Source organism: Pelodiscus sinensis, chromosome 31 (genome assembly GCF_052426305.1).
Source record: "Pelodiscus sinensis isolate ZL-2025 chromosome 31, ASM5242630v1, whole genome shotgun sequence".
NCBI classification, from domain to species: Eukaryota; Metazoa; Chordata; order Testudines; family Trionychidae; genus Pelodiscus; species Pelodiscus sinensis.
Window position 1 is genome coordinate 2486202 of NC_143082.1, and position 15215 is coordinate 2501416.

General features: G+C 50.3%; 1 protein-coding gene across 1 annotated transcript in view; it reads left to right on the forward strand.

Moving 5' to 3' along the window:
- The window catches only part of CACNA1A (calcium voltage-gated channel subunit alpha1 A), a 252419-nt gene that overhangs the window by 10872 nt on the left and 226332 nt on the right, over window positions 1–15215 (forward strand). Inside the window, exon 2 of the mRNA XM_089774768.1 lies at window positions 10661–10792. Within this exon, the coding sequence (XP_089630894.1) occupies window positions 10779–10792 (14 nt within the window). The 5' untranslated portion in view covers window positions 10661–10778. The remainder of the gene's footprint in view (window positions 1–10660; window positions 10793–15215) is intronic.

The window sequence follows — 15215 nt, forward strand, 5'->3', positions numbered from 1 at the left end:
TGAGTTCCCCAAATGCCAGCTCCAGTGCTGGATTTGTGCACAAGCTAAGTAAACTACAATTTAGGGCCTCAGATTATGAGGGGCCTCTAAATACAAAAAAATTACTAGTTTTTAGTTGCACCCTCACCTATGTAGTGGTACATATGTAAATATAAAACATTATTATTTCTATATTCATTGTCCTTACCGTTAGAACAATGCACATTTTTGGTAACGCTTTGGAGCCTCTTAAACATGACCTAGTTTATGACCTTAGAATGTCTTAATCTGGTCCTGCCCAGCTGTAGTGGGAAGAGCTATATAATACCAGACGGAGAGTGTTTCATTTATGCTGAGCCAGCACAAGAAAATCCCATGCATGTAGCAAAACCCTCCAAACCCTTAAATGCCAGCTGGCCTGTCAGCTCTTCTTTTTGCCAGCAGATCAGAGGCTTAGAGAAACAGGTACATTGGAGACCAGTATCCTTCAGCCAACGTTCCTGCACTCTTCTCTGTAACAGTCTGGGACTCCTTCAGCACCTTCTGCCAGGACAGTCAAACTGTCACATCCACACCCTCTGCTTATGTGTCATTCTACACAGCTCCTTCTGCTATAAGGCGCTGGGACTGGATATCCTGGAGCGCCTGCCCTACTCAGTCCCATCTAGCAGTGCCCTGAAACATCCCTGGTTCGCAGTCAGCCAGTACCAGCCCAGCGCTAAGAATTCACTAGATTCCCAAGGGTTAAATACACAAACAGGCTTTGTGCCGCTCCAAATCCTGAGCTAGCCCCAGGTGGTACTCTGAATGGGGAGCAAAGGGTGACTCCCCTGGGTGCAGAGAATACTAGTTGGAGCTGCTCCAGTTATCCACTACTTTTCATAATCCACAGGAAGAGTAGAGAAACATGGTGTGAACCCAGCAAAGCTGCTTCACCTTCCTGCACACATATCTGTGCCCCACCACTGTCAGTGTGTGCATGCAAACAGGCTTTCTCACCCCCTTCCCTTACACTACCAGCTTAAGAAGCTGAGATAATCCAGTGATTTGGGTACTAGCTTGGGACTTGGGAGAGCTAGGGTCCAATCTTGGTTCTGCCATTGACTCCTTGCTGGGATGTTAGACCAGCGAGACTCTCTCTGTACCTCAACTCCCCATCAATGTAACAGGGCTCCTCTGCCCTGGGGGTGTGGATAAGTTTGTTAAAGATCCTGGGGGCCTCAGCAATGGGAGGGGGGAAGATAAATTTTGTTGCACACAAACAGCTGTCACATCTATTGACCTCTATTGGCCCTTCTCAGACTGCAGACTGTTCTATTATCACGGCTGCACACAGGCATTGTCGCATCACACACCAGTTGCACAAAGCAGGCAACTTAGTTTAATGCCCCCATGATTACCAGTGGGCACACATGCAGACATACTGCAAGCACAGCAACTCACACGTGTATTCATAAACTGCCTCTCTCGGATGCAGACATCCCCTCTCTTTTATTCACACATCCCAGAGGGTTTCTTTTCCATGTGTCGTTCTGTTTTCCTGAATACTCCCACACTGTCCTTGTGTGAACTGACAATTAGAGGAAATGGCTATACTATGTACAAACACACACACTCTCTGTCAGCCTGTGGGATGGAGATGTGACACACTAGAGGAGGAAAATGGGGCTGGGAATTGCCAGAGGATCCCCCTTAAAGCAGGGACTCCTCCTTACTAGTAAACATGTTGCACCCCAAAATAAAAGAAGTCCAGGGTGCTGCATGAACATCTTCATTGGGTGGGGTCTCAGTGCTGGCCTGCACTGCTGCTTTCTATTGGTGGAGTGGGAGGTTTTCCTACAGCTGCATGAAGAGCCAAAAGCCTCTACTCTGGGGAACAGATTGCAGAAATACAGGAAATCAGGAAAATCTGAGAGGTTTCCTACCCTTTTGGCTCCCCTCTCTTATCTCTGTTAGCTCCCACAGCCTTTAGTTATTATCCTCTGCCTTTCTTTGCATCACTCCCTAGGAGTGCATTTCCTCTCTCTCTCATCCCAGGAAGCTTTCTGTTCATAGCAACATGGCAAGCCTCAGTTCCTTTGGCTAAGACTAGAGATTTTGCTGGGTTTAGCAAGACTCTGCCCCTGGCAGTCTGGCTCTCAAGGATCCCCAAGAAACAGCACTGAATATTCACAGCTCAGTTGCACTCATTTAGCTGGGAGGAAATTCAGTTAGAGAAAGATGCGAAGGCCCAGTTGGCTGTTTTGTCTGGGAGTTTATCTGAGCATAGGAATCATGAACATTCTATTTTTGAAACCTCAGAATATTTGCCAAGCCCAGCCTGGCTTGGGAGGAAGCAGCAAGCAGAGAGGCAGGGGGCAGGCACTCCAACTGGCAGTATGAAGTCAGTCAAAGGCCGTGGGTGTGAAAGGTGAGAACAGAGGGCTCTTGGGTTCTAGTCTCAGCCCTGCCACGGAGTTACTTTGGGCAAGTCACTTCTCCTCTCTCTGTGGTAGTTACCTTACTCATAACATGGGGTTAGGGAAAGAGTTTGTAATACAGGCAGTCCCCGAGTTACGCGGATCCGACTTACGTCGGATCCGCAGTTACGAACGGGGCACTTCCTCTCCCTGGTCTCGAGCAGACCAGGGAGAGGAAGCAAAGCGGCGGCGGAACGCGCGGCCAGCTGACAGCCCAGACGCGTCTGGGCTGTCAGCTGGCCGCGCGCTCCGCTCTGCTCCCCCCCCCCCCTGCAGACCAGGGGGAGGGGGAGCAGAGCGGAGCAGAGCAGAGCGGCGGAACGCGCAGCCAGCTGACAGCCCAGACGCTTCTGGGCTGTCAGCTGGCCGCGCGTTCTGCCGCTCTGCTCTGCTCCGCTCTGCTCCCCCTGGTCTGCAGAGGGGGGGGGGGAGCAGAGCAGAGCACGCGACCAGCTGACAGCCCAGACGCGTCTGGGCTGTCAGCTGGCCGCGGGTTCCGCCGCTCTGCTCTGCTCCGCTCTGCTCCCCCTCCCCCTCCCCTGGTCTGCAAACCATGGGGGGGGGAGAAGCAGAGCAAAGCCGCGGAGCCCGAGGGCAGAGGACAGCCCAGACGCGTCTGGGCTGTCAGCTGCCCGCGGGTTCCGCCGCTTTGCTCCCCCTCCCCCTGGTCTGCAGACCTGGGGGACGGGGAGCAGAGCAGAGCAAAGCCGCGGAGCCCGAGGGCAGCAGGATAGCCACGGCGCGTCTGGGCTGTCCCGCTGCCCGCGTGTTCCGCCGCTTTGCTCCGGACGCCTGTGGTACAGCAGCTGGGGCGCTGCCGGTTGGTCCCGTAGCGCCGCTCTGGGTGCCACTGGACCAACCCAGCAGCACCCCAGCTGCTCTGCCCCAGGTGTCCCCTAGTCAGCAGCTGCTGAAAATGACCAGTGGCTGACTACAGGAAGCCCCTGCCCCAGGCTTCCTGGAATCAGCCGCTGATCAGTTTCAGCAGCAGCTGACTTGGGGATGCCTGGGGTTCTTAAGTTGAATCTGTATGTAAGTCAGAACTGGCGTCCAGATTCAGCCACTGTTGAAACTGATCAGTTTCAGCAGCGGCTGAATCTGGACGCCAGTTCCGACTTACATACAGATTCAACTTAAGAACAAACCTACAGTCCCTATCTTGTACGTAACCCGGGGACTGCCTGTACTTAACTACTTCCCCTGGGGCACAGTGAAATCGCTGAATGCAAGGAGATGTTCAGGTCCAATGGGACTGTCATGATCATCTGTTCTGATCTGCACCTCACACACTGCAGAACCTTGCCATCCACTCCTGCAGTAGGCCCATAACCTCTGGCTGTTACTAAAGTGCTCAAATCTTGACTTTAAAAACTTCAGACTACAGAAAATCCAGCATTTATTCTAGTTCAAAGCAGCAGGTGACCCATGCATTCTGTTGCATAGTAAGATGAACTCTCCCTCTCGCCATGGTCTCTGCTTATTCTTGATTGGAACATTTAGAATTGAACGCAGGTATCTTTTGCCCCAGCTCTCTGCTGATTGCCAGACAACACTCCCTCCCAGAGCTGCAAAGCAAACTGAGGAGTCCTGGCTTGCTAGCTCACTGCTCTAAACCTTAGACCTCTGTGATGTGGGTTTATGTCCCTTTCCCCATTGAGGCTTGCTGTGTGGGAAGCAAAGTGACCTCTAAGTACTCATCCTGTAGCAAAGAAGGAATTACATGGCCGTGGAAAAGAAGAGGGAAGAAAACAACATATGGGTAGAAAGTCAAGGACCTTATACAAGGTGCCCTCAGAGTTCCCATCAGAAGCCAGGCCAGCTGTTATGCAAATGGGACCACACATTCTAATCAATTAAGACCACACTTTTTAAAGGGAAGCAGACATTTTTAAAAAATGTCACCCTTTCTAAATCAAAGAGTCTTCCTTCTTTTACTCCAAACAGCTGGGATTGTTGAAGGTTAAAGAACTTTTTGCACTATGACCTTTTCACAGCTGATGCTGTTTGTTTCACTCAGCTTGTGGGGAGAGAAAAGCTCAGTCTTGGCCTATTGAATGTAAATTTGATCCATAAGGGAAAGGTCCATGCTATGCAGTGCCTGGATCCAAGCCAAAGAGACCTCTACTTCGAATGCCATCTCAGGAGGGTGATAAACTAGAAGTGAATGGAAGGCAGAGAGGGATTTATATGCCTCCCTTTCCTTCAGCCATTCTACCACTGTTAGAGCCTTAAGCATGTGGCTTCTTCCTGCCTCCCCCCTCATTACTAGGATAGCTGCAGGGGGAAGGTTTGTCTTACATCGCCAGCCTGTGTTCCTTCCCCTCAGGAAATCAAGTGAAGCTGCAGTGTCTCAGCAGTTGGCACTCTGTTAATTAGAGAAGGTGGACTGTGATCAAGGCGAGCACCTGGCTGGCCAGCCTTCCCATTCCATGTAGGACTGCTGTGCCCCTTCAAGTGAACCGACACCACTCCCTCTGGGAGAGTAGCCCTCAGCTCCTCTTGTCTCAGCGGTGTGTGGGCAGTGGGGATCACTGTTATATGATACTAGTGGATTTATCCAGCATTGCTTGGGTCCTGAGCTATTTTTTGTTTTTCTTCATTTAAATCATTGCTCTGGGGTGGGGCTGAGGATGAGGGATTCAGTATGGAGGCTGCCCCGGAGAGAGAGGACAACTCCACCAGCCCTCTGTCATTGCAGCAGGTTGGGGTCAGGTGAGAAGCACCTCTCCATGGCTGCTGCAGTTGCAGTGGGCACAACTGAGGGAGGGATGCATATCCCTCAGCTGGGGCACAGACAGACACAGATACACAAATGGGTTTATAGCTGTCCCAGTTCCCATCGCTGGCCCTTTAGGCTATGTCTACACTGGCAGGTTCTTGCTCAAGAACCCGCGGAGCGTCTGCACTGCCTGCCTGCTTTTGCGCAAGAAGAGTTACAGTAGAGTGTCAGGAGACAGGGCTTCTTGCGCAAGAGCTATGCTATTTTCTAACAGGTGTAAGCCCTCTTGCACAAGAGCTCTTGGGCAATAAGACAAGGTGGATGCATGGCAGGGGTTTCTTGCGCAAGAAAGCCCTAAGGCTAAAATGGCCATCAGAGCTTTCTTGCGCAAGAGAGTGTCCACACTGCCATGGATGCTCTTGCACATGTGGATGTGTTCTTGCGCAAGACTGCTTGAACAAGAACCCTTGTGCAAGAAGCCACCAGTGTAGACATAGCCTCGATGTCCTCCTCTGGTCATTACACAGTATAGCTGTGCCTGCTAGCAGATCCTATCCTTCCCATTTGATGTGAAACAATCACATTCCAGGCACATCCACTGTCCCGGCACAACCAAACCCTGACCTTGCTTTAAGTTATGGTAAGAGGAAACTGCCTACTGAATTTGGTGGTCCTAGCTCTTACTGTTTTGGAGGAGTTCTTGAGCAACAGACTCACAGATGGATGGACAGACATACAAACGCTCTCAAATATATAGTAAATAAGGAGCATTTGGAAAACAAAGCTGCCATGTCTTGAAAAGAAGGTGGTGGGGAGGCTTAAGGACCTAGGAGGTGGGGCCTAATTCAGCAGCTGGGGAAGGACAGCAATGGATTGATGTCAGCTGTACCACTTTAATAAAAGCTAGGTGGTTTGATTTCCTGATCTTCCATCCCTTGTTGTGGGACCCATCTCACTGCCTGCCCGTGCTCCCATCTGCAAAATAATAATAGCAACACCTAACTCTTGTATAGTAAGGCAGTGAGGCCAGATTGGTGGCGTTCATCAGAAATTCTCAAAGTGCTTTATAAAGGAAGTCAGTGTCATTATTTCCATTTTACAGATGGAGAGGCTGGGGGTGACATTAAGTCTTGTTCAACATCAGCTAGCTGGACAGTGACTGGGCTGCACGTGGAACTCAGGTCTCCTGAGCCCCATGGCTCTGTGTCCTCAGACACACTGCCTTCTCCTTTAGAAAGCAGGGGGTGCTGTAGCAGGAAACTGGGGGTCAAGAGTCCCTAAGATTTAGCCCTGGTGCTGTCACTGACTTAAGCATAAAGCTGGAATGAGTCTCTGCATCAGCTGTTTATAAAACAAGTGTGACAAATCCACAGTGAGCTGGAAACTCTGAGTGTCAGTTTGCTGTCTAGAGCAGCTGTGTCCTGCAGTAGCAGGCATAGACCTCAACTCTGCCACGGCAGTACCATCTTAGCTTGAAACACTGATCTCCAGAGCTGAAACATGCACATTTATAGCTTGGATTGGACACAGAGGGGAGACATAACACACATTGACCGGCAGGTTCTCCCTTCAGCCCTCAAAGTACAAGGAGAATCTCTGTGAACGATATAGGGCTCGTGACACACAGATGAGCAGTTCTGATTCCACCCAACTGGTCAGGCAGTGATGCCACTTTCCACACTAACCAGTTCATAGCAGTCAGAATCCAGGCGCTCAGATCCTAAGAGCAGGACAGGCTTTCCACAGATTCTCCTGCATTCCTCGCAGAGGCTCTGTGTTCAGGGTGTTTCTTCCGCTCATCCTGTCACCAAGACCCTTTAAGCTACTTTAGTGCTGCAGCTGGGACTGGAGGGAAGGGAGAGGACCATTGCTTAAGAGGGAGCCAGGCTTTGTGGGGACCAAGCTGGGGAACCCCACTGGGTCCCTTAGGTTCATTGAGTAAGGAGGAGCAGTGACATCTAGAGCATAAGAACATCCAGGCTGGGTCAGACCAAAGGTCCACCCAGCCCAGAATCCAGTGCCAGGTGCCGCAGAGGGAATGAACAGAACAGGTTATCGTCAAGTGATCCCTCCCACCCATTCCCAGCTTCTGGCAAACAGGCTAGGATCACCATTCCTACCCAGCCTGGGTGATAGCCATGGATGGACCTGTCCTCCACCAATTTATCCCTCTCTTTTTTGTACCTTGTGATAGCATTAGCTTTTTGCAACAGCCTCTGGCCACAGGCTGACCGTGTGCTGTGTGAACAACGTGCAGGGCAGAAAAACAACGCATCATGGCTCACGAGGCTCCTGCTGTTTTCTGGGGACAGGCTGGATACAGAATCAATGTGACAGAAACACGTGGAGAAGATATTTAAGTCCCATTCATAACCGACACTGGTACTGTGCTGAGGCAGTGATTCATTACTGACTCAGAGCCCCTCTCCAGAATCACCATCCTCCTCCCTCCCCTCATCCTAGTAACCTGCTGGGCCACTGCTGGTTCGGCACTGACTGAGACAGAGAGAAAGGAGAGTCCCACCCGGGCACCCTCCACTCTTCTGATCTGGATGTGTTTTGACAGCGACATGACAGACCAGCCACTTGACAGGGAAGGGAGGCGCTGTGTAAGCCATGCAGTGGGATAGAAGCCCTGGCACACCAAGACCTACAACGTGTGAGCAGACTGAGAGTTTTCAGAGAGAGCCAGTGGGGAGACAAGTTACTAACAGAGATGATAAATGCTAGTAAATAAGGCGGCTGCTAAATGGTTGAATAGGAGATATCCAAATCCCAGTCTCCCCTCGCCTTCTCTCCCTGCCTCTCCCCAGCTGCCTCCTCATTCACGGGCTGCTTCTGCTGGCAAGTTAAGGTGCTGAAGAATGGAGATATGGGCTAAAGGCTAGTTTGAGCATTGCCAAGATGGACAGAGAGAGGGTTAAGTCACTAATCCCTGCCTGCAAGGTCACAAGCGTAGGAACATCATCCCCACACCTTCTTGCCCCACTGCCTTGCTGTCCAAGAGCTAGGCAGCGCTATTATTATTTTGCAGTTGGGAACATTGAAGCACAGACAGGCGGTGAGATGGGTCCCACAACGAGGTGGTGGATCCAGGAATTCCAATTCCTAGTCCTGTGCTTTAGCACAATCTCCTTGCATGATAGCAGCAATTAGATACATCAACAGGGGTGACTGATGTGGTTTGAGCACAGGATTTGAAACCAGGAACTGAGTCCAACTTGAACAAGAACTCTGTGACCACCCATAAGTCTCTTCTTCACTCCATGCCTCAGTTTCCCTGTTAAGTGCCTACCTGCTAAAAAGTGATAAAACACTTTGAAAATGAACAGCTGTGCGCAGTGCTAAGGAAAAAAGCTGTGGCTGTTATGCCAACAATTTGTAAGACGGAGGTTGAGAGGCCAGCAGTGCAAAGGTTTCACATCATACCACCATTGCCGCTTAAAATCCACTTGGATCAAAATGAAACAGAATGTCCCCGGAGCTGGTATTATACCATCAGATTTACCACACAGCCTTCCCCTGTCCATTCTGTTCTCAGATAGGCCATTGAAGGGCTGGCACTGCCTGTGCCGTCCATTTGCCACACAGTTCCCTAGGAGCAGTCCTATTCTGTCGTCCAGCCTCCTATTCCAGGAATCTGTAGCAAATGGCAGTGTGTTAGGTGCTGCACAAACCCAGGACAAAAGGACAGACCCTGCCCCAGGGAACGCACAGCAGGGATGTCCCTGGGCACTTCAGATCACCCATGTGGTAGTGTGCAGGGAGCCTTATAGCTTGTCACTAGTGCCTCTGGCAGAAGGTGACCAATGGATTTTATCGGCTTTTTTTTGCAAGAGCGCAAGGGTCAGGCTTGGTCATTATCTAGATGGGAGACCTTTAAAGAATGCTTGGGCTGAAGGAATTATTATTACTTAATCTGGGATGGTGGAGGGGGACTTTCTCCTCTGAGCCAGTCCTTACCCCAGTGCATGTCAGGGGCACCGTGTAGTAGGGAGCAATGTGAGAGAATCTCCCCCTTCTAGTCAGCTCTGAATCCAGCGCCAATGTTGCTGTGCTGCCGGAGGTGCCGTCTTTTAGATGAGACATAAAATAGAAGCCCCGATCTCTTGTGGCTGTTGCAGACCCCCTGGCACTTTCGCAGTGTCAGATCACACTGCTAATTCCATGCGATAAGGTCCAGGAAGGCACCACATTCCTGCCTGTAGGTGAGGCTGCAGTCCTCCTAGATCTACGGGGCCTGATTTTCAGAAGGGTTGAGCATCCACTCCCACGGACTTCTACCTGCAGCTTCATGTTCCAGCACCTCTAAAATCAAGCCTGTTGTCACTGCAGCCCTAGCGTGTGGGACTGAGATTCCCTCAAAATCCTACAGTCTTACATGGTTTCCTTCCTTGAACAGGATTTAGCAAGGGGAATTTATGGGCCAGAGCAACATGGAGGACATGCAGAAAGCAATGCTAGGATAGATAATGATGGTAGAGCCTTGTTCATGCCCTAAGTGATATCTGGTGGGGTAGGGAGGATTCAGAAATGATTCTGAAACTTCCTGGCTGCCATGAGGATTTGGAGCAATCAGAATGTTTTTGCCAAAGTAGGAATTTGGCCAGGACCCAGAAGTTGAGTGGACCGGTGCTGGGAGGAATAATCTGAGATCTAAAGCAGTGTCTGGGATCTTGATTTATACATCTCATCATCCCTTAGTGCTGTGCGATCAGTGTTGATTCAGAAGGATAAATGCTCCCTATTGAATTACTCACACCACTTTCTGCAGCACAGCACCACTCTGGAGAACTGGGGTCAGTATTAGTCAGGGACACTGGTTGTCCCAAATCAGCTTTTCTTGGAGGTCTCCCTGTCTACCTACTGACCTACCCTGATGCTGTTTAGCTTGGGAGTGCCGCTAAACACACACACAGCTTGAGGAAGAAATGCTCTAAGCCATTTCCAGCACCTGTGAAACTGTTCATTGAAGAGGAAACTGACAGGCCACCGTCACTTCCTTGTCATTAAAACGCCCGGGCTTGTTTACCCAGCTCTTGGCCTTATCCCTGCTGGCGGGCAGTTGCTTTTGTTGGACTATGGCTCCCTGGCACACCTGGGCAAAGTGACATCACCTGAGCCCGGTTAGTTACCTGACCACAATGGACTCTTGGCTGTTAGTTGCTGAGAGATGGTGAAGATGACATGAGTTTCATGAGACGGTGTTGTTGGAGCACATTAGTGTATGCAGGTGTTTAGCCAGCTCTCCTGGCAATGTACGTCTGCATGGTTACTCCTACCATGGGGAATGCCCACTTATGATTTCCCTCAATCTTCTCCAAGATTGAACTGGGTTTATTAGCAAAATCTGAGCTCATATCAGCCGGGGCTGCTTGGTTCAGTAACACTCCCGGGCGAACGGCATTCGCTGCTACAGGCTTGTGTTGGATGGGAGGGAGAACTCCCTCTATCAACAATCCAGGGCCAGATGCACAACTCACAGTGCCTTGTTTTATGATAGGCACACTCCTGGAAATTGGCTTATTGCCCCCGACTCACTCCATACAGGTTGCTGAGGAGGAAGCTGCCGGATGGAGACCAGTTAGCACAGCTGAGAGGATCTTACCTATTCTCGGGGGATGCTGCCGACTGGGTGAGTCTCTTTTTTTGTGCAATATTGTCCTAGATCTGTAGAATATGTCTCAACTGTCTGTGTAACATCCCAGTCCCGACAGACACCTACACCCAGAGAGGAGCAGCAGCCAACCCTCCTTGGGTGTTCCTGTCCCATGCAACAAACCTGTTAGTCACAGTGCAGGGGACTCCAGCCTACTGCTCCCAAAGCTGAGACTCTCTGCAGCATCTGTGGGCGTTGTTTTTCTTTCTAACATAACTACTACAAAGCCGTGCTCTGCCTCTCCCTGCAGTGGCAGCATCTTGGGGAAAAGGAAGCCCAGTGCCCATTCCTCTTTGGAATGAGATGCATGAAGAACTTTACCTATTGCTGCTCTCAGGGGAGGGAAACAGTCCAGGGACAGAGAAGAGCTGTTGAATGGAAAGGACAATGCTGGCAAAGGAACGCCCAGGGATAAACTGGCCATGACTAAGTATAGGATGGACATTAGAAGGCGGTGTCTAGGAATCAGAGAGGATGTCCTGGAATGCTACCCAGTAGGAGCAGATCCCCTAACTAGTGTGACGATGGAGCCTGCCCAGTTTATGAATGGGATGATAGAGCGGGGTGGCCTGAGAAGGAAGGGACTGGACCCCAGGAGCTAGGAATCCCTTCAGCCCTTCTCGAATGGCTCTGAATGGCACTGCTGAGAGTCAGATTCACCTACCCAGGCTCTGATCTGACCAGTCTCCACCACTTCTTTGCATTGCCCTTACCACCAGGTCTAGGAGCAAGGGCTTCTGTTCCTGGCCCCAGGAGAGAATGTTGCCAAATGGTTAGAACAGGACTCCTGGGCTCTATTCTTGACTTTACCACTGGGCTTCTGTGTGACACTAGTCAGGGCTCTGTCCCTCTGGATACTTGTTTTCTCCATCTGTAAAACAGAGATAATCTATTATCTTCCTCACAGTAGAACTGAAGCTTAATTAATTAGTGGTGGGTAGACTCTCAGGATGCACGGAAAACACATCGAGGTCCTCTGCACGGCCTTGTCATTGCAAAGTCTTGTTGCAGGTTGATCCTCCTACAAACACTCCCAGTGGGCGGGGCAGATATTTATAACCAGTGTGTCTCTCCTGCCATCCATCCACCCTTGGCTCTCCTTCCACATTCATATGGAAGGCCTCCTCAGTTCCTGGGAACACTCTGTGGCTGAAAAAACGGGCATCCCATCCGCCTTAGAAGACAGATGCTGGGGTGTGTGTGTATCCTCCTGCAGTTTGTCTCTGGGGTATTTATTACTCTTAATGTGCTAAAAAGTCAATAGATCTGGGAGAGCTGCTTGTATACCGTGCTTGTCACTGATCTTGTAGTGGGTGTGGGTGTCTCTCTTGGCACGGATATTCCACCTTCCCGAGAGGCAGTAGCTAAGTTGACAGAGAATGGTTCCCAGGGGCAAAAGGTGAGAGACAGAAACAGGGGGCCACCAGCCATGAGACCACCCCCCCAGCTCAGGAAAGGGGTGAGACAAGCCCCTCAGCCCCGGGCCCTGCCCCTGCTCCATCCTATCCCCACCTCTTCCCTGCCCTTGCTCCTTCCCTGCCCCACCATTTCCCCCAAACTCCTGCCTTGAGTGATGCGGCCTGGGGAACTACTGAAAGTGTCAAGTATCAGAGGGGTACTGGAAGTGGGGGTCCAGCACCCCCTGCCAGTGAGTGCAGGGGAACTGGCCCCCTGATTGCCCCTGCCAGCCCCTTGTCCTCTTGCCCATGGCATTTGGAGGCATGTGCCTGCTTGTGCCCCCCACGTATTGCCCCTGATTCTCCCATTGATCTAGTGCTTTCTCCATGAGGGTTAGGTTGGTTTAACTGCATTGCTCGGGATAGTGGATGTTTTATACTCTTTCTGATGTAGGGATACCTACCTAATTTCCTGGTGCAGACTAAGGATGCTAAATATTGGTTAATTTACTAGTTGAGTAGTCGATAGGCACTTCCGCATTCCTCCTTTGAAATGTGCAGAACTCTGCGTGCAGCCCGGGGCTAGAGAGAAATCTCGCTGACTCCGGGCTTTGTGGGCGTGCCAGCTTTGAAATGTACAAGAGTCCCCAGCAGGGGCTCTTGTGCATTTCAAAGTGGAAGCGCCCTCATGGAGCCTGGAGTCAGTGGGAGACTCTAAGTTGCACTGCCAATTTGAAATGCCACGCGGAGCCTGGGGTCAACTGGGGACTGCTGGCCCTGGGCTCCACACGGCATCTGCCGCTTTGAAACACTGCCTTGGCATTTCAAAGGGGCAGTGCCACACAGCAGAGCCAGGGATTCTGGGCTCAGCTGTGTGGCACTGCTGCTTTGAAGTACCCCCATTCTCCCTCTTTGCTGCCTCTATCTGAGGGTATGTCTACACTACTCCGCTAGTTCGAACTAGCGGGGTAATATATGCATACCGAACGTGCAAATGAAGCCCGGGATTTGAATTTCCCGGGCTTCATTTGCATAAGCCGGCCGGCGCCATTTTTAAATGCCGGCTTGTTCGAACCCCGTGCCGCGCGGCTACACGCGGCACGGGCTAGATAGTTCGAACTAGCAAGCCATTCCGAACTATCTGTACACCTCGTTCCACGGGATCATCCACCTTTTCTTCAAACCTCATCTACTCCCTCCCAGTCTAGGCCTATTGACTTCCCCTAAACTAATCTGAGCTGTGATTCATGCAGGTGCTGACGTGCCTGCTATGGCTGGCTAGCTCCGTTAGACAACTGGCAAATCTCAGCCTAATCTTTCATTTACTTCCTTTCTTTTTCAGAGCAGTTATCAGTCTATTTACAGACAGATTCTGGTCATTCTAGAGGCACTTGGTTCCTTACCACTCTTGGGCTATGTCTAGACTGCAAGCCTCTTTCGGAAGAGGCTCTTTCGAAAGCATCTTTCGAAAGAGCCTCTTTAGAAAGAGAGCGTCTAGACTGCACGGAGAAATTTCGAAAAAGCAGCTTGCTTTTTCGAAAGAAAGCATCCAGTGAGTCTGGATGCTCTCTTTCGAAGACGGCCTCTTTACATTGAAGAACGCCTTCTTTCGAAAGAGGAACTTTCGAAAGAAGGCGTTCTTCCTCGTAAATTGAGGTTTACCGCCATCGAAAGAAAAGCCGCGTTCTTTCGAAATAATTTCGAAAGAACGCGGCTTGAGTCTGGGCGCAGGGGAAGTTCTTTCGAAAAAAGGCTACTTTTTTCGAAAGAACCCCTGAGTCTGGACACGGCCTTGGTGTTGGTAATATCACCCTTCTCACGGGGATTTGAACCCAGGACCTTTCCCACTTGAGTAACCCTATTGGCTAGCAGCTGATTGCTATGCTCTGTGGCTCAGCCATTTGAGGGGGTTACAGTGCTTGTACATTTCAGCTTTTTTATAGTGCTTGTGTCTAGACCACTTTTTGTGTAAGATATGGATCCATCCCCATCTCCCTTCCTTTTCTCTGCCCCTCGCTAGCCCTTTTTCTATGCTCCTAGGGTTCCTATCCACCTGTTCTCCTACTGCTCCTCCTTTTTTCCCTGCCTGCTTCCCTCCATTGTGAATCATGAGGGATGAGAATAAGTCATTCAGACATGCTGTTAACCTTCCCATTCGATGAATGAATGGAAGTGATTCAAAGAGCATCATCACAGTGCATCTAACGTCTGACTAAGAGCTTAGCTGCCATTCATCACTGTGCAGCCCAAGCCCCTTACCGACACTCATGACATGAGTTTATCCTTGCAACACCCCAGGGAGGTAGGGAACTGTCCCTCGTTTGCTGATGAAACACAGAAATTAAGGCCCTGTTTAGGATTCTAATTTTCATTGAAGTCAGTGAAAATTAGGAGCCTACGTTTCTTTGAGGACCTGATCCTAAGTGACTTTCCGAAGATCTCACATATCGCTAGGAATGGAATCCTGTTCTTCTGAGGCCCCATTCAGAGCCTTTCCCACAAGATCATCCCCCCTGTATTTATGATTTGAGAGGAGAAATGACTGAGAGTAAACATCTGGGTTATGCTTTATTGCATGGGAAAAACACATAAAAAGCAAGCTCAATAGCTAGTGAATGCCAGAATTAAAGGTTGGTGGTTCTTGATTATATAAAGATGAGGGATGTTAAAATGTGTGTACTCAGGTAAACATGTACCCACTGAACAATTCAGTGGTTACACATTTACATGTGGGTGGGAGGAGGCAGCTCCCGCCTGCTCCCTCCTCCTCCCGCTTCCCCACTGCCTCTGATACAGGCTCATTGGTTAACTGTTTACACGTTTATACTATCCCATCCCTAGTAATGCACATGCAGAAGGGGTCTCATAGGGTTTCAGGCCTGTCCACACAGCCCAGGAAGGATTAACACCATGCCCAAAGTCTTTTCAAGCCCTCTCATCAGGGCAGAGTTTGTTCTTCATGTGCACAATAAAGCAGTTCAACATGAATTCCACATCTAAAC